This window comes from Brachionichthys hirsutus, chromosome 8 (genome assembly GCF_040956055.1).
Source record: "Brachionichthys hirsutus isolate HB-005 chromosome 8, CSIRO-AGI_Bhir_v1, whole genome shotgun sequence".
NCBI lineage: Eukaryota > Metazoa > Chordata > Actinopteri > Lophiiformes > Brachionichthyidae > Brachionichthys > Brachionichthys hirsutus.
In genome coordinates this window covers 11,403,174-11,421,114 of record NC_090904.1, presented here as the reverse complement: position 1 = coordinate 11,421,114, position 17,941 = coordinate 11,403,174, and the positions used below count along the sequence as shown (strand labels likewise).

The 17,941-nt window shown below is 47.3% G+C and overlaps 1 protein-coding gene across 1 annotated transcript; it reads right to left on the bottom strand.

Annotated features, from left to right (window-relative positions):
• Window positions 1–4,961: 4,961 nt before the first annotated feature.
• rybpb (RING1 and YY1 binding protein b) lies at window positions 4,962–16,892 on the bottom strand. Its single transcript, XM_068742704.1, has 5 exons — window positions 16,867–16,892; window positions 16,067–16,192; window positions 5,672–5,977; window positions 5,479–5,577; window positions 4,962–5,214 (listed from the first exon to the last, which is right to left on the bottom strand). The coding sequence occupies exons 1-5, from the start codon at window positions 16,890–16,892 to the stop codon at window positions 4,965–4,967; spliced, it is 807 nt and encodes a 268-aa protein (XP_068598805.1). The 3' UTR covers window positions 4,962–4,964.
• Between the last annotated feature and the right edge of the window lie 1,049 nt (window positions 16,893–17,941).

Genomic DNA, 17,941 nt, shown 5'->3' with positions numbered 1-17,941 from the left:
TAACCGTGGCCTCGGATTTGGAGGTGCTGATCCTCCTCACAGATGAGATAATGCAGCTGTTAATTTAATTAGAAATGATCAAATAGTAACAGTTTGATGCACACAAAAAACTCCTTGAAAGGAATGCAAGCAGAGAATCAGAGAACAACAACACAAAAAGCACAAACACAGTGAACACCGGGGTCTTAAAGACGACGCTGAGATGTGCGCATGCAGGACTTCCGGTTTAAATTTTCACTTTCGTGCATCTTTTAGTTCCGTTGAATAAACAGGAAAACGTGAAACTTTTATCCTTTTTCTGCCGAACCGGTTCGTTGCAGCGCTAACGGAGGAGTGCAACACAAAAAACAAAAAACAACAACTGGATTTAATGACTCGCTTGAAATTAAAACCACTCAGTGGTGAAAAATAAACCCTAAAGAGATGCATCTGTTGTGGGTGCACCTTTTCCAATATTCGCCGAGACACCTAATCATCAAACAAATGAATGGCAGCTTTGAAGCCGATGTGATCTGTTTTTACTCGCGTCACACCAAAACGGCAATTTTATTTTATGGGTCCAAACCCGCTTTCTATGTCCGGTGTTTTGGGCCTTTCTGTTTGGCCGGTGACCTGAAAAACAAACAGATTTTATAATATATTTCATTTATCCGTCAAGAGGGAGCAGCTCTGGAGTAGGTTAAGGGATCGAGGCTCAAGGATGCCCCGGAGGAAGTGGCTGCAACCCCCCCCTCCCCCCCCAAAACATATGCTATTTCTTTCCGTACAGGTTTTTACTCCCCAGGGGAAAGAAATTCCACAGCACGAATTAAACAAGCAGTACAAATAGCAGAGTCATCCGTGGATTGGTGATGATTCCACAATTGCTGACAGATTTTCTTTTTCCCGTGTCTGCTTCCCCCATCAGTTCCGAGCACACACACTCGCCATCTGATGATTTGGCCGTCGAGCTGGATTTTAATGAGGTGAATTTTTGGCCAGAGCTCGATGAGCGAAGTCAAGGGAAAGGGAGGGGAAGATAAGTGCAGCGAGGATGAAGGAATGAGAGGCAGAGCCAATCCAATTCGAATTCCATGAGATTATTTGATGGGCAGTGACATTAACAGTAAGGCAGTGTGTGATGGAAAACTGATCCTAAAAATACCGTCAACCTTCTTCCTATAATAAAAGGGTCACATAGACCAGTTTCCGACCTAAACCAGGAAGACGTACTGCTGGATTATTCCCGATTGACTCCACTCCAAACCAATTGCACGGATGGCGTTCCCTTTGATGTGATGTTTGTAGATTTTCCTCCATCCCGGACTTCCTGCGAGCGAGACGGAGGACACCTACACACCGTCCACAATTCATGAGCCGCTTGATCAACAAAAAATCTTTTTCTGATCGGACAACGTGGAGAGAAAAAAAAAAGAACTTCCAGACCTTTGTTCAATTATTTACGGAATCTTCTAACCAGAGGATAAACGCCGTGAAAGACGTGCAGGACTTTAAGATCAGTCCGCCGGCCTCGCCAAAAGACGTGCATGACCTTAATGAACGTCTCTCTCCGACCGCACCGGCAGTGTGAAGAGCGTCTCAGGAATAACCTCACCGGTGGAGTCGCTGAATAAAGAAGCGAAAAGTGATTCCAATTCAGCTTCAGCGTGAAGATGAATTTTTTAAAACTATGATCCTCATTGAAGAAGACTTTACAGAAAGTCTGAGACAGAAATGAGCAACCTAAACTCAGGGAGGATAAGATGTTAAAGAGGAAACTTCGAGTCTCCTTCAACTGGAAGGGGAAGTTGGACAAGACGGCTGGAGGAAGTGTCCATTTCTACCATGACCTTTTTATCTGTACATCATCAGAGGAAGGCGCTCTTTGGTCAGAATGGCTAGCAGGCTGCTAACCAGCCTCTGGAGGCCGTAATGATTGAAGGCTGGTCAATATGAGGGCCGTCTCATGTCACGAGGTGAGAACTCTCTCGCGTTGGCGAAGGCAGATGGACAGCACCGATAAAGGACGCCAGAAAACAGGCAAGAAAACGGATAACTTTAAACAATTTTATTTGTGAAAAACTACAAGCAAAATTCATAAATAGACATTTCTATTTGAAGCGGAGAAAATGATCAGGTTAGCCTATAAGCGCAAAGTCGTGCACATGCTAGAAACATGTATTATTTTAACATCGTTAGCCAGACAAGGAGCCGCGGAGCTGCTGAAAATGCTGCATGCATTTCCACACCGGGAACATAATGTGACCATTTCACAAGGGAAAACAAAGACATCAGCTATAAGCAAATAAAAAAGAAACAGAAAAGATAGAGAAACAGAACAAAAAATGGGATTAAACAAAGAATGGATTATTGTACTCTCCCTAAAATGTTTTTTTTTTTGTCATTTAAAACAAAACAAAACTGAGCAATAACTTTAAAAGCGTTGTACAAGACATCGTTATAGGAAGAAATGAGTTTTTATAATACACTTAATAGTTAATTCACGGTAAAGGTTATACAGTCAGTAAACAAGCCTTCTCTATATTTGGGTTTCTGACAAAGCTAAAAAAAATGTAACCATCTTTACACAGTAAATTAAGGTTACTGGTCGCACACAAGAACAGAACTGCTTGCGCGGAAAGGAAACAGGAAACAGAAGACTTCAGCTCCGAGTCGTAGTGTTCTCTTTTGCACTTTTTAAATTTCTATATACAAGCAATAATTCATATACGCAGCAAAATGGCCATTCGTCAATAATTTAACAATGAATTCTTTCTGTCGGAGTACTCAGTCAAGTGAACGTGGTTGCAGGTAAGGCAGGCGAAAAGATGGCTTGTTAGGCCCATTTCTGTTAAATTGCATTACAAAGCAGGCTTTTATTCGCAGTAAAAATTGGACAAAGACCCCCCCCCCCCCCGCCCCCCCCACTGTCCCTTTTTTTTTTTATTCACATTGCTTTTCCTCACTTTAAACACCGAGTCGATATCTGTTTGCATTAAAGTAGATAATTACATATTAATCATCGCTTCAGAGAATAAACAACAACTTATGAACACACATAAAAGATGATCATCCGCATGTGTGAAACTGCAAAGTCGGCGCACATGAAATCCACCCCCCCCCCCTTTAGATCTAAACGTGTTTTCGGGGACCTGATAAGTCACCTTAACCAGGGTTTTTATTTGCTCTGGTGAGTTGAGGCCTCTCGAAGGGGCGCTACATGCACTGTGGTGGCCCAGCAGAACCAGAGCTCGTCTCGGGCCGACCACCTGCACCCAGGGGGGGGGGGGGGGCTGCTTCTTATTGCCTGCTGCAAGCTCTCTGCCCCCCCGTTTAGCCGTGCACAGAGACAAGTGTACAATAAGAACACCATTTACATGGATTATATTAGTCTTTATTTAAACTGTTATTCATCTCACACTTTAGATAACTGCATTTCAAATTGTAATTTATCTGTCTATTTAACATGTCATTATGAAATTCCTTTGGTCCTTCAATAAATAAAACTAAGATATCATATACACATTTATTCTTTATACAATTTCATACAATTTAAATGAAATTATGTTGTATGTCTAGTATCGGCTAAGGAGAAAGTGAATTAAAATCCTTAAATGAGCCTGTTGGCTCTAACAAATTGAAAGTGATTCTGTTCTATTAACTACTGTGATATTTTTTATATTTTTTTAGCCTTCAATGACAGGAGCCTTAAATTAATGAAAACATAAAAAGTCAATTGAATTGTCGACGTCTGCACGTCTTTCAGGTTGAAAGGACGGACATCGGAGACGGGTGTCTTCTAGACCACGACGGAAAAAGAAATCGATTCACGACAGTTTGACACAACGGGCCTACTTTACGGTTCCACACTGGTTTTACCAAGGAACTGAGCGGAACCATCCTTCAGTCACAACAGAAAAAAAAAAGTCGAAGCTCGAGAACTAGGAGAACAGCGCTACCTTCTGCCAGGGGGGGGGGGGGGGGGGATCCGACATCGAAATACGGAATGCAGAGAATATCAACAGCTTTTAGTGTTTTACACAACAGCCTACACTGTACAGTTCAGGACATAAGATATCGTAGAAGAGATTTGCTATAGCGTACTAAAATCATTGACAGTCTTGTTGGAAAAAAAGAAATCAGGCGTGTGACCTTCAGGTGACCTTCTTCTGATGCACATCGACCTGTACAGAATGAGTAGACGGACCCGGCGGAGGTCCCAACAGTGTTCAGAGTAAGACAGTGTCGTTGAAAGTAAATGAGAATTTGATTCATCAGCACTTCTGTCACATTGAGTGAATGGGCAAACCCAGAATCTGCAAAACCGCTTCACAGTGTATCTAGCACCAGTGTGTGTGTGTGTGTGTGTGTGTGTGCGTCGAGTCTTGTCCTATCATATTTTAAACTGTAATAAAAATACTGAAGGAATGATCGATCGGCAGAGTTACACAGCCAAGCTTGAACGTAGAAAACAAAAACACCCCCCCCCCCCAATCATCAACGTATACAGGTGCAACAGGTAATAAATAAGGGTAATCATAGCTGAAAAGATGGTAGTTATTGTGCCCGGCGGACATTTCTTCATTACAAAAACAAATGACAAATAAAAATGTCAACTTGGCCTCACATCCACATACGAATAGAAAACAATACGTACAAGTGTCTGGATGGGGGAGGGGGAGGGGGGGGGGCGTTACCCTTGGCGTTTATCCCAGCTTGTCTCGCGTGTCCTGCCGCGGTGTATCCGTGAGGGAAGTCTCCTTAGTGGGGGTGTTTGTTTCGCCGGCAGGCGCACCGTACTGTTCCTGTCAGCCAGCCAACTCCTCTCGATACAGGGGGGGGGGGGCTGGTTTTGAAATGGAGGCAGGGCAGCAATGGGAAAGGCGAAATCTCTGCCCCCCCCCATTAGGAGCCATAGTGTCCAGAAACGTAGGGGGGAAAACGTGGGGGGGGGGGGGGGGGGTCGGTAGCAAAGAGCCAGGGCCTCAGAAAGACTCGTCGTGCCCCACGGAGAGGTCCCCTTTGGGCGTGGAGGCGCGTGACGAGCCCTTGTCCATGCTCTCGGAGCCGGAGCTCTGGTGCTGCTGTTCGGACCCTGCGCCGGACGTGATGGTGGACGAGGACGTGGAAGAGGAGCGGGTCTTCTCCTTAAAGTCTGTTATGATCACCGTCACGTTCCCTACGGTGATGGCCAACTGCTGGGCGGTGCTCCGGTCGATGTTCTTCAGTTTGGGCCTGCGATCGCACGACAAAAGAAATAAGAATAAATATCAGCTTGAGTTGCGTCTCAGCAACGACAAGGGGAGGCTGTTGCTCAATTCATTGGTGACGCATGCACAGTCAGAACGAGTGTGTATAAGTGGGAGTGGGTGTTGAGTGTAAAAGAGCATCGGTGATTCATTCGAGGTTTCCCACGAAGCCCGGGGCTGTTTGAGCGTCGGATAAAGCGCGAAATCGTGCGGCCCCGTTTAGAAACGCGCGGCGTGGACTCGTACACACCTGGAAATGTGAGAGTTCTTGTTGGTCTTGGTCGCCGATTTGCCCGACTGTATGCTGTGTTTGTCACTGGGTGGGATCTGATGGGCGTCCGATTTGGGTCTGAGAGGACAACAGGAAACACACGATCTGTGAGAACGACACCAGCAAAGACAAACACCCAGAATCACCGCGAGACGTCGGCGCGGACGCCGACCTGGTCTTCTTGTTGCCGGGCTTCTTCGTGATGGCCGGGCTGATGTCCTTCTCCGTGTCTGGCTTGTCGTCGATTGGCTGTTCCTTGTCGTCCTTTTCCTTCTCAGGAGTGTCTCCCTCTGGCTGGACTCCCTCTGGACGCTCGAATTCTGGGCGTCCCTCTCCGTTGGCGCGCTCGCTTTCGCCATCTGGGCGGTCCTTGTCTGCGCGTTCGCTCCTCTCCCTCCGCTCCTTCTTTGGCGGGGGCGGCATCGGGTATTGCTGGGCCACCTGCTGGGCGACCAACTGGGAGTTGATCCTGGGTTTCCTGTGGACAAGATCCAAGGCACAAACGCGGATTAGCCTTGTGGCGGCGCTGCGACCGTCTTCAGACATCACAGTCCACAAAGACAGGTGAATGCACAAGGGGGGGGGGGGGGGCTGCTGCTGCTCCCAGTTACAGCAGAGGTAGGTTGATGCATCCACTTCCTGTTGGAGCAGCTCTGTTTCAAGGGATAATCTCATTAGCTCACGGCTATAATAAAATGAATGCACAGGATCACAAGGTGGAGCATTTGCAGCACATCACTTATGTCCTCTAATCTGATTACCGCAGGGTTGGCCCCATTTGTCACGGACAGATTCAGTCGGACGTGGTGTCGGAGCTCACCGGCGACCGTGGAGCCAGCTGCTCTGTCCGCTCTGTCGTTTTCCAAGCAACGGGAATGAGCAAACGAGGACGACGAAAATCCCAAAACACAGAATACTGTGCACGAGCCGTTACGTGCACGTGTGCTGCAAGAGCTGCACGTAATAACAGGGATTGCACTTCTGAGCCGAATTGCTCAACGACGACTCGCAGAGCCAACAGGCACACCTGCTGCGTAATGGACACCAGCTGGCAGCATCTGGGGGGTAAGCAGAGGCCCAGGGAGGGGGGGAGGGGGGGTATGACTGCAGACTTCCAGAGACTCCCATTCAGCTGAGACCGAGCCGCAAGCCAGCATCACGGGCGTATGCGGCGAGCAAGCCACAAGTTCGCTCGCACGAACAAACCCTCGAAAAGCTTAGTACGCAAGCAAACGGCCTGGCAGCGCTCAATTTAGGTTATATCCGAAGACCGGATCGGTCCCTTGATGTTTGGGACCGCTTTAGGACACCTGCCGTTGAGTAGGAAGTCTTTAAAGCAATGGGAATTCTGGCCGCCAAAGCATCAGGCCAGATAATAAAGTTTTCTTTTGTCTACCTTGCCATGGGCTTTAATGAAATGAGTGCATACTGCAGAAACAAAAGGAGCCGAGGACAATGCCACACGGACGACACCGACTTCAGCGGCTTGTAGAGGAGAGCCACGTTCAGGCAGCTGCTTAAGTGGGTTTACCCTCAAGGTTCCAGTGTCGTGTTGCCAGTCCAGTTATTCCCGTTTCAGGACTTCCATCTTTGCACGTCTTCAGTAACTGACTTCTCAGTCCCTCAGTTGCCAAGCATTTTAAAAACATAATAGCCCAATTAGTTTGTGACCACCCCACCCCACCCCCGACTGCTGTTCCACCAAGGTCAAGTAGTATTCTTTCTGCCACTAAGTGAGATTACTTGATGAGGGAAGGGGGGAGGGGGGGGGGGGGGGGGTAACAGCTGATCAGAAGGCAATCAAGATTTAATAGAGCAACGTTTCGTAATACTGCGATCAATACGCCTCCGGGAGCGACGAATGCTAAGGAGCACCCGGGGCTCCTTCTACCTGCTGTGAGCCGCCCCCCCCCCCCTCCTCTGGGCTGAGCATAATCTGAAATTCTCAAGTAATCATATTACTAGCGAATTAACTCATAAGCAATACAGTCAATTCACAGGATTGCCCCCCCCCCCCCCTCCAGACAAAGGGGGCCTATGATGCGTGAATCATTTACCAAATCTCTTTGAGCAAACATTTTATCGCCGGATTCTCTGCTGAACTGACTGAGGAAAACTCTGAGGAAAACATCCTCAGAGTTTTGTACGCTTGTTTTCTCGTCTTTGGTTTCTCCTGTTCTGCCACTATCCAGATAAAACCAGCAGTACAGTACAAACACTTCAAGTCTAGTTTTTGAGTTATGCGCGTAGACAGACAAACAGACCCAATTGTGAGGTTAAAAAGCCGCAGAGAGCGTCGAGCTACCGATCATGTGCTCCTCAAAATCCCTCCGCCGGCATCCGACCGGATCAGGAATCATTGAGCACTGAGAGCAGTTAGTCTAAGGAAGTGGTGAGTAAGTGATTGATTGACTGATAATCTCCACGCCTCTTTTGGCTGATGCAGCGTTGAAGCCCCGGTCGGAAGCTAAGATTTGTGTCAGAAGAAGAGGCGGCGCCCCGCGGTGCCCCCCCCCCCCCCCGCCCCAGCTCTGGTTGTTTAAGAGTGATTCAGTGCCAGTCGTAAATCAGCCATGAGGCTCTGCTGGCGTGATACAAACCGCCGCTCCTCTTTGTCACATCATTTATTTAGCGGCCAACCATCGTAGCTTTACGAAGCGCCGCGGCTCAGCGACTACGACATCGTACTTGCTTGTGTCGCGTTCGTTTAATAGAACAGTGTTTGCTCTGAATAAAACCGCCTGTGCTTAAAAATGATGCTCCATATTTAAAATGATGCTTCCGCGTCGTTAAAAACAGAAGGTAATTATTACACTTTAATTGTTGCTGAGAATGACTGAAGAACTGAACCGTTTCACTTTGCTACCATTACATAAAATGAAAATAAAAAAACTTTCTGTATTTCACAAGACTTACTGGAAATGATCCTGGGAGCGCGTCCAAAACTGAACCCCGTGGTCCAATTGCAGAAATTGCTCAAACGTCCCAGTGCCGCCAATCTATTGCTGGGGAATCAGTGTGTGTGTGTGTGTGGGTGTGTGTGAGTGCGTGCATCAACCGCGTAAAGCCGTGCTGTCAAATCATTTCCTGCTGCGAGGGGCTCAGAGCTTATTACCTCCCCATCACACAACAATACGCCACGATTGACAGCTCGTCCGATCCTCGTGCCTAAATGCCTACATCTGGGGGGGGGGGGGAGAATTGAAACTCCCTCCGCCGGATAAACCTGAAATAACTATCATCATGCTTAAGAGCTCCTAATTCAGGCGGACACCGATAGTTAGACCGCTCCACCGAGCCCGGACCGTCGCAGAAACAGACACGGCCTCGGCTCGGCTGGTGAGCAAAATCCGGTTATTTCAGCGGGAACTCTATCGAGGGAAAGCCGACAGAATGAACGGACAGCGTGATGGAGTGATGCAGGAATGCCCTCATTAACGCCGCTCTTTTATTTGAAGTGCTGTGTGGAGGACAAGCAATTATTTCCTGCCGGGCTGAGTGAATGCGGTGGCGTACAGAGAAGAGGAGACGGCGAGCGGGGAAGCCGACAGCCGAGAGGACTCTCAGAACCAAGAACGAACCGAACCGAAGAGCCCGGACCGTTCAGCATCACCAACTGCCCTCGTGACCATGGCAAATAACGACCCACGTTGGATCCTGGTCCTCGATGACTGACAACGTTTTTGAATGAAACATTAAGGGGGCTTCATCACCTTAAAGTCAGGACCAACGTCAGAGTTTTTCGTACGTTCCTATGCCTTATGCAGTCATTTTTGGTTTCATGCCCACATCTTGTGGTCAGTCTTTGCAATACTTGGTGATTGATTGGCTTGTAGGCCTTGTTCTTAACTTGGTGGACATACTGCTAGAGTTACACATGAAGAAACCCCCTTCATTCATTTAACAGCATTTTAGAGTTAAGAATACAAATACCAGCGATCCATGAACGTTCTGCTGCCTGTGAGGAAGCTCTGGACCAGCGTGAGCCTGAAGTGTCTGAACCAGAGCCGTCACCTCAAGCCATCCACGGGGGTAAAGTCATGTCTGTGGGTGAGTGTGTTGTGTTGTGGTGGTTGAATAAGAGATCGTGTGGAGAAGAGCCTGGGGCTATACTGATTCTCAGTTCATTTCCTCTGCCCGCCAGAGGCATTGAGCATTCATCCCTTTGCGAGTCCCTGAAAGGCAGAACTTTTAAGGGTGTTATGTTCTGGTCACTTCTCCCCTCTCTAAGCCATCCACCCAACACTCCTCATGGGAGACAGCGGATCCCCAACAAGCTTTCCATCAAGTCTCAAATCATCTACGCATCCTGAAACAACAGCCAGGCGTGACATTTGGTTCCCGTTGTACAGAGCAAAAGGAATTCAACGAAATCTCTGGAAAATATCACTCCTGCCGTCCAATAAGTAAAACCTAGAGCACCACGGTGGCTGCTGTGCGTCCCTGACAGCCTCACATTGTATTTGAGTGACACACATTGTGTAAGCGAAGAAGAAAAGATCTGTCCCTGAATAAAAATGTAATTGACCAGATTTCTGAGTTTGTGGCGTACATGTGAAAGAAAGAAATTTCACCTTCAGGTTGAACTTCAGGGCGGCCGACAGCTGCAAACATGACGCAAAAGCCACGACAAGATGGAAGTGTTGAGAGAGAACGCTTATAAGCACTTTATTAATCCATCTATTACTCTAAATAAAAGAAATTACAAAAAACTTGTGTGTGTTTGTGTGGTGTTTTTGCAGCATGCTCGGTTGTCAAACAGATTTTCCTAAGTTGCAGCATGTTTGCCCCCCCCCCCGTCGGCCACCGCAGACCGTTCCGTTCAAACGATTTGTCCTTCGAGGCTAGAAATGTCTGGCACAAGACAAACTGGCAACGTGTCATCGCAAAGGCACTAAAGCACGGGCGAGTTCCCTCCATTAGCAGCACTTTGTCACGCAGCTCGACTCATTTGTTTTGCGCCTATGTTGCCTCTCCATCATTTTCTTTGTCTTCTTCCATGCTCTCTCATCATTTATTCCATGCATGCGCCCCATTTCCACCGGCATTAAGTAGGTCTTCTTCACCCCCTCTTCACCCTATTTCCCGCCGGAAGATCTGGCATGTGTCCCAGTCACCTCCGTCTCCATTCTGTCATCTCGCTGCCAATTTGCTTGAATAAAAACGCAACCTGGTTCGCATGCATGTGCAACAAGCACTACTGGTGCTCTACTGGTGACATTGGGTGCAACATCCCGTGTCTGCAATAGATTACAATCCAAAAGGTTGGAGGTCTGAAGCCTCTGAATCCCCTGTTGGTAACTGAAAATTTGTTTTTGTCTGCTCCTGCTCCGCCTTGCTATCACTTCCCTATCCATCTCCTTGTTTCTGACTCGTCTCCGACCTGCCATTCTCTCTCTCTCTCGCCCTCTCTCTCAACCCAGCCGGTCAGACAGATGGCCGTCCACCATGAGCCTAGGTTCTGTCCAAGGTTTCTGCCTGTTAAAGGGAAGTTTTTCCTTGCCACCGTTGCCAGAGTGCTTGCTCTTGTGGGTCAAGTTGGGTTCTGTGTTTCCCTGCTAGTCCTGTAAAGTGCCTTGAGATGACTTTATGTTGTGATCTGGCGCTATATAAATAAAGCTGAATTGAATTGAGAACTTTGCAGCGGGACAGACTGATGGTAATAATAATGTTCTATATCCACTCGCATCGCTTTAAACGGACCAGAGTTCGTTTCCTCGGATAGTCCGCTTCGTTTGGTCAGGTGTGACTGCTCATTCGAACTCTGGTCTGCTTGGAAACGGGTTCGCTTGCAAGTGAACCCTGGTTTGGTTCGTAAGTGGTGTGAAAGCTCACCAGATCAAACACTGGACCAAATGTACGTAGCAACGCTATACGCAGTGCATCTAGGGTAGAGGAAGTACAGCGCGCACTCCAAACAAAAACAAACATGGGATCTCCCCTCCTACTTTGTCCGATCGACGAGCGCCTCTTTAAACCATGTGAAGTTTGGTGCGCTTTCAAAATCACAGTGTGAAAGCAGATAGTGATAAATGCAACAATCGAACCGACTCCGCTTGGTCAGGTGTGAAAACAACGTCAGACTTCGGGATGAACTCATTTAAATGTGCTGGTCAAAGGTAAAGGCTACCATTTCGGACAAAGGTTAGAATTATGAAGCAACAACACTCTGTAGTCGGCTTCTGTGACAGCATAATGTTCTATTCTGGCTGTTACTCAAGGCCTTATCTCAGCAGCAGGAGGGGACAGTGTGACCTTACTTCACATTTAGTCATACGCTGAATTGATGACACAAATCTCTCATCTCTGCCGACAGCGCGTTGCTATCTTATAAAAAAAATGACCTGTTTAATGCAATCAGGCAAACCGTAAGGTAACGGGATCAAAACTCTCCAAGTAGCAGTTGAACAAAAGTTTCTAAAATTTGCTTTTAACCGCAAAAACAAATAGTTCAATCGTTACCTCATCTTGAGCAAATGACTCCTGAAACGGCCCTTTCCTCTCCCCCATGCATGAACGGTGGTGCTGGTGGAAACAGAAGCGCCTGTCCAGCCGAGCGCTCTCCCTCCCTTGGTAATGATGTGCTTCGTTCTGCTTCGGCCTCTGGAGACTCTTGCTCGAGTGAGCACCCCCCCCCCCCCCCCTCGCAGCCATTCATGCCGCCTTCCTTCCACACTCACACAAACGTCCAGACACGACACTCCTCTCTTGTCCTTTGCCTGCCGTTTCTGCCTTTGTCCTGCGTTTGCCCTCGTCCTCTCTTCACTTATCGGTTAGCTGTGACACCCTCGCTCGCTCTCTCTCTCTCTGTCTGTCTGTCCTTTTTTTTTGGTGAATTTTCCATTCGCCGTCAAACTCATCATTCAACAGCTCTCAACATTTCTGTTTCGTCAGATTGCCAAATTGCCTACTGTATTTAATTACTCACACGCCGCCGCGTCCCATGAAGTAATTAAGAACTTTTAAATCCATCCATTAACATGTAAAGATTAGAGTAACACAGGCTTGCTTAAGGGTTTAGTGCAGATGCCGATAATGCTGGATAAGCAAAAGCAGTTTCCTCCCAGGGGGGGGGGGGGGAGTGGGGGCAGATATAAATTAAGCACCAGCATGTCCCTCTTATGTAATTCTATTATCCTAGACAATTTGCCTTAATGTGACAGCAGAGGAATCCATGGATTATAATGACTCCATTCCATCACTGAGAAAGAGAGGTGCACGCACGCACGCACACACGCACACACACACACTTTAATCATTTTCCAATAATTGCACAGCCTCACGCTTAAACAAAGGAAGTGATGCACTTTTACTTTTTCAGCCACACCACAGTTTATGACTCTAGAACTGCGTAGTCGTGACAGTTTTCCTGGTTCTATCTTTAATAATCTGTGTATTTATGGGTTTCCCCGTGTGGTTTTATTACAAAGCTACTGACTCAACACTAAAGACGCAAAAGACAATTTACAGTAACCAGCGATCAGAAATTGGTGTCACCTTAAATTCCTTTACACTTATGACAATATTTGCACAACATGACTGTTTTTACAAGCGACAGGTGATTTCAAAACTGACTTGTTACCACAGTGTGTAATAGATATACAGTACCATAAACCATAACCCAAAAAATTACCTTCGATTATCTGCATTTGATCTTTTTATAGATTATCTGTGACACTCGATTATCATACTTCCTACTTTCCAAACAAGACCGAGTAGAAATCTTCATTTTAGTGAGAACTCTGGAATCCACCGGTTGAGATGACCTTAAAAAGAAATTAAGTTGAGACCTAATTTTAGCTTCCTTGTCTGTGTACATGTGCTGTATGTTAAATAGAACACAACAATACTGTCTGAACGTTGTTTCCATTTCTGTTGAAATCGTCTTTGTATAAAGACGTATTAGTAGGGACGTGCTACATTAACACTGGCCTTAAATCAACACATAAATCTCACATTAATGCGTACATTTGCGTACCAGCTGCGATGCATCCGTGTCCTTCCCACAGACCGAGCGTCAGATAAGTTCGTTTTATTTATTTCAGCCAGAGCCTCGCATTTCACTAACATTCGAGTCACACCCATTTGTTCTGCTTTATATTAAGCGCAGATGGAAGCTACTTGAAGTAGTTGAAACAACAGAGGAGCTGCACACACACACACACACACACACACACACACACACACACACGTAACGGCACAGGAGTCAAAGGACCGCGGTACCTCAAGACTTCCTGTGATCCCCGCCATCAATCAACTTTAGAGGGCTCCTAATGGCTTCTCCCTGGGCCCCGTGGGCTGACAGAGGTGCATACCAAACACCACCACAAAGCAAACTGATGTACAACAACACAGTGATCAGGCTCAGACGCCAGAAACATTTTACTATGATAGCAGAGGATTCTAATGCCCCCCCCCCCCCTCTCTGATTACCACTAAATGCAGCACGACTGGACACTTTGGCTACTTAGACTTTTAAATTAGCGGTGAGGTCAGGTGTAAAAAAAAAAAAACAAGCCGAGTGCTTTCTTGTTTAAGAGTCAGCGGCGGATAGATTTAGCCGACTTGGCTATCGTGCTACTCCGTCTAGCTAGCAAGACAGGGTCAACAGGTTTGCTAGGCTGCACCCGCATGGGGAGATCGGGCCTCTCCCTGCATGCTGATGCCGGCCACCAGAATTCTGCTCTTGTTAACACACATTCTCGCCTCAATTTGCACAAATCAGGGATGCGCAGCCCGTCGTTAACTAGCATGCCTACCGCCGGCAGCGGACAAAGTGCGATTCAGGCTTTGCTGGAGTGTCTGCTTCCATCTGCCAATTACTAAAGATTGTGTAATGGTGGGTTCCCCGTGAACACCTGTAGAAACAGCTGATGATTCCAGTAATTCAGTCCAAAGTGTGAGGGCTGGGAATATCACGCTCAATAGAGAGGGGAAGAAAGCAATGTGAAGGGGCGGTATACAAGAAACGCGTTGAAAGAGGTAACTTCCAGACATTCACCCAGAACGAGTCATTTCTAAATACCTTTATATCGCACCAACTGCACAAATCAATAAGCTCATCTCAGGAAATGCAACCTGACGATATGAATCAGTCTTCAGCATCAAGGACAGTGGTTTTGATTCCTACACCAGCTTCGCCAGCTAATTAGTCTTGTTCTGAATAAAAGTGCATTCAAAGCAGAGCCCGACGATAAACGCAGCCGTAAGCGTGAGTCATTCGGCTGAGAGCATGTTCCTCCGTTCCACGCGTTGCTCAAATAGATCAAACAGCAAAGAAAAGACAGCTAATTAGAATAAGACGCAGTCCCGTCTCAACACCACCGTCTTAATCAAAGATCAACTGTTCAGATCAAACAGGAACGTGTGACTGAGTCCCCTGTGATGTCATGTTCTACAATTTAGCGAAAAGCGGCGACCGGGCTGTCGCCAAGGCGATGTGGCAGGACGGCAACAACAAGCTTGTCCCTCTGCGGGCGCCGTCCGCATCATCAGTTGTGGACTTAAACTTACACACTGCTAGAAGAAAGGTCGCACGAGGAGGGGGGGGGGGGGGGCAATGGTTAAGACTCAGCTTAGCGTTTTTGGATTCTCAGTAAAAGCAGCGTGAAGAGCGATCTCCCCGCTTGCGGTGCGCTCGGGGTGTCGGCCAAGCCGCTCGTAGTAAAACCACAGCTGGAAAGGGACTCGTGAACAAAACCCACAAACGACTCGTCTACCTCTCCGTCTCCTCGGTGCAACTGATGCCACAAGTAAACAAAGTCATGCCGTAGCAACACACACACACACACACACACACACACACACAGCGGCTCATCAAAAAACATTTCCCCACAACAGGACGAGGCGGCGTCACTCGACACAAACCCGAAAAGGGAATCCCGCCGCCATATTCACGATGCGCGGTGAGTCAATCTGCATTTCCCATAAGACGCTGTCCTCTGCTGACATCACACAAATGCATTTTGAGTTAAGCTCGGGGCGGGGCATTAAAGCCTGTTGCTATAAAAATAAATAAATGCTGAAAATATTAATCTGTCGAGAAACTCTGAGCACAAAGCACGAGGGAATTCTCTTCTAATCAGCTGCAGCAACGAAAGCTGATTCGGAGTAGATTAAGAATGTTAAATTATTTCACATGGACAAATCCAAACCGATACAGAAAGAAAATGAATTTCTGCAGCGACAGGGGGGGGGGGGGGGGGGGGGTAATCCGAGAGATATAATCCCGTCTTCAGCGGCCATCCACGCGACGCAGCTGGATTGCAACTCCAAAGGGAGCCTCTGTGATCCTACAGGTAGGTGAAACGCACACAATCGTCTCTGCTCCAGGACAAACACTACAAATAAGAAAACAGCCGCCCTTTCCCCGCCGCTCCGCCGTAACGCCCATCATGAAGTCTCTTCCCCGACGGCAGACGAGGGAAGCAGCCAGCCCGCCTCGATGAATGCAAAAGAACAACAACAAACAAGACTGGCCACCGCCGCCCACAGACAAATAGGATGTCATTCCCACACGCTGCAGCCAAGTCAAGCAGGGGGGGGGGGGGGGGGGGGGGGCGGTTACCTTGTGGATGTGCCCTTCCTCACATCGCAGATGCTGCACTTGAACGCCTCGGCGGTGTTCCTGAAGGTGCACACGCTACAGTCCCAGTAGCCGTCCTCAGCCGTCTGCTTAGCTTGTCTCTTCGGCCTTGGAAATGAGACAAATAACAAAAGGTCAAGTTGGGTTGTTTTTTTTTTATTGTTATTTATTTAAATACCTCCAACACAAACGCATCACTTCAAAGGGAAGGCGGTGTAGGAACACACAAGCTACTTGTTAAAGCACGAACGACTTGGATGGGGGGGGGGGGGGGGGTTGTCATTAATAATGGGTTCGAGTCCCGGCGAGTAGAGCTCTATTTTTTTTTTTTCTTCTTCTTTTTTAGAAATCCCAAACAGTAGAGAAGCTTCCACACCGTCTGGTTGTATCGGCAGCTAACGATGGGCTAGCGAGGCAAAGCAAGCGCTGCTTAAAAAAAAAAAAAAAAAAAAAAAAAAATCCGGCATCAAAGCTTTAGCATGTCGGCTAACAAAACCAATATCACGCAGCGTCCATTTCGACATTGACTCTCCGGAAGGCTTCGTCGAGACGCGCAAGCTTTTCGGGGAATGTCAGGCGTGTCCTCGGAGAAAAATCCCTTTGTCCATTTTAAGGGACTGTTCTAAAAGGAGCGGAGAAGCCGCCATAGTGACGGCACTATTCTGGCTAGCTCCAACCGAGAAAGGGAGAAACGACTCCTGCCGTGAGGAAGACCGCATCCAAATATCGATCCCGGAACGGAGGAAACAACTCGAATAAACGGCCGCGGCCGGTCGCGTTACCTGGTCGGGCTCTTTTTGTCGCCCATGGTGAAGCGTAATCCTCGGGAATAAGAAGGGGAGGGGGGGGGGAGGGGGGGCTCCTTTTAATTGTCAGCGAGTGTCGCGGGTTTCCAGAACGAGCCGCTGCTGAAGCTCCTGGCAGACAGACTCCACTCAGCGCTGGCTCGGGGCACGGCACGGCGACTGACTGCACCGCGCCACGTGACCGGGGCTGCAGCCAATCAGAGCGCGACTCGCTTTAAAAGTCTGGACGGGTATTTCGGAGCTATTTTAATAACTACGAGAGAGATTTGACGGATCTCACGTCCGACCCACGCAACTACGTCATAATTACATTTTTTTGTTTTATTTATGACGTTAAAGAACAGTGCTGTGCGAGATAGGAGACAGAAAACAAAAGCAAGTGGAAAAGAGAATTGGAAGAGGAATTCATGCATTGTTGACATAATATATACGTTATATATTTTTAATTTATTGTTATTTTGCATCAATTGAGTAATTTATTTTTATTCTTAGTCAACGGAAACAAGACCGCAAGGGCTTTCTTGAAATGCTCCTCTTTGACAGGGTGTTTGACTGTACTTGTACTGTAATACAGGTCATACTATTGTTTGACTGTACTTGTACTCTAACATTCTATCTAATAAATATATTCATCATCATCACACCAGAAAGATTAAAGAAGATCCTATTGTTCACAAGTTTTAGCTGTCTGTTTTGTGGAGCTTGATTTCCTGTGTGCGATCCCTGATGGGACAAGCCAAAAGAAGAAGAAAAAATAGTCTTGTTTTGAATATTAGTTGTCAATAATTGTACAGTTTTACTAATAATAGTCTTCAATAGTCAATAGCCTTCAAAGTGACTATATCGGTAGAAGTATGCTGAGGATGAAACTGCCAAGGAACAGGGCTAGAGGTCGACCCAGGCGAAGATACATGGTAAGCCCCCCCACAAAAACATGAAGGAAGTAATTTAAACACGTTCTCCCTTTACTACACCGTAATGCTCCGGATCATTTAGGCAGCGCCTCCCATAATTTGTGCGGAGACATTTTTAACCTCTCCTGAATTAGTCC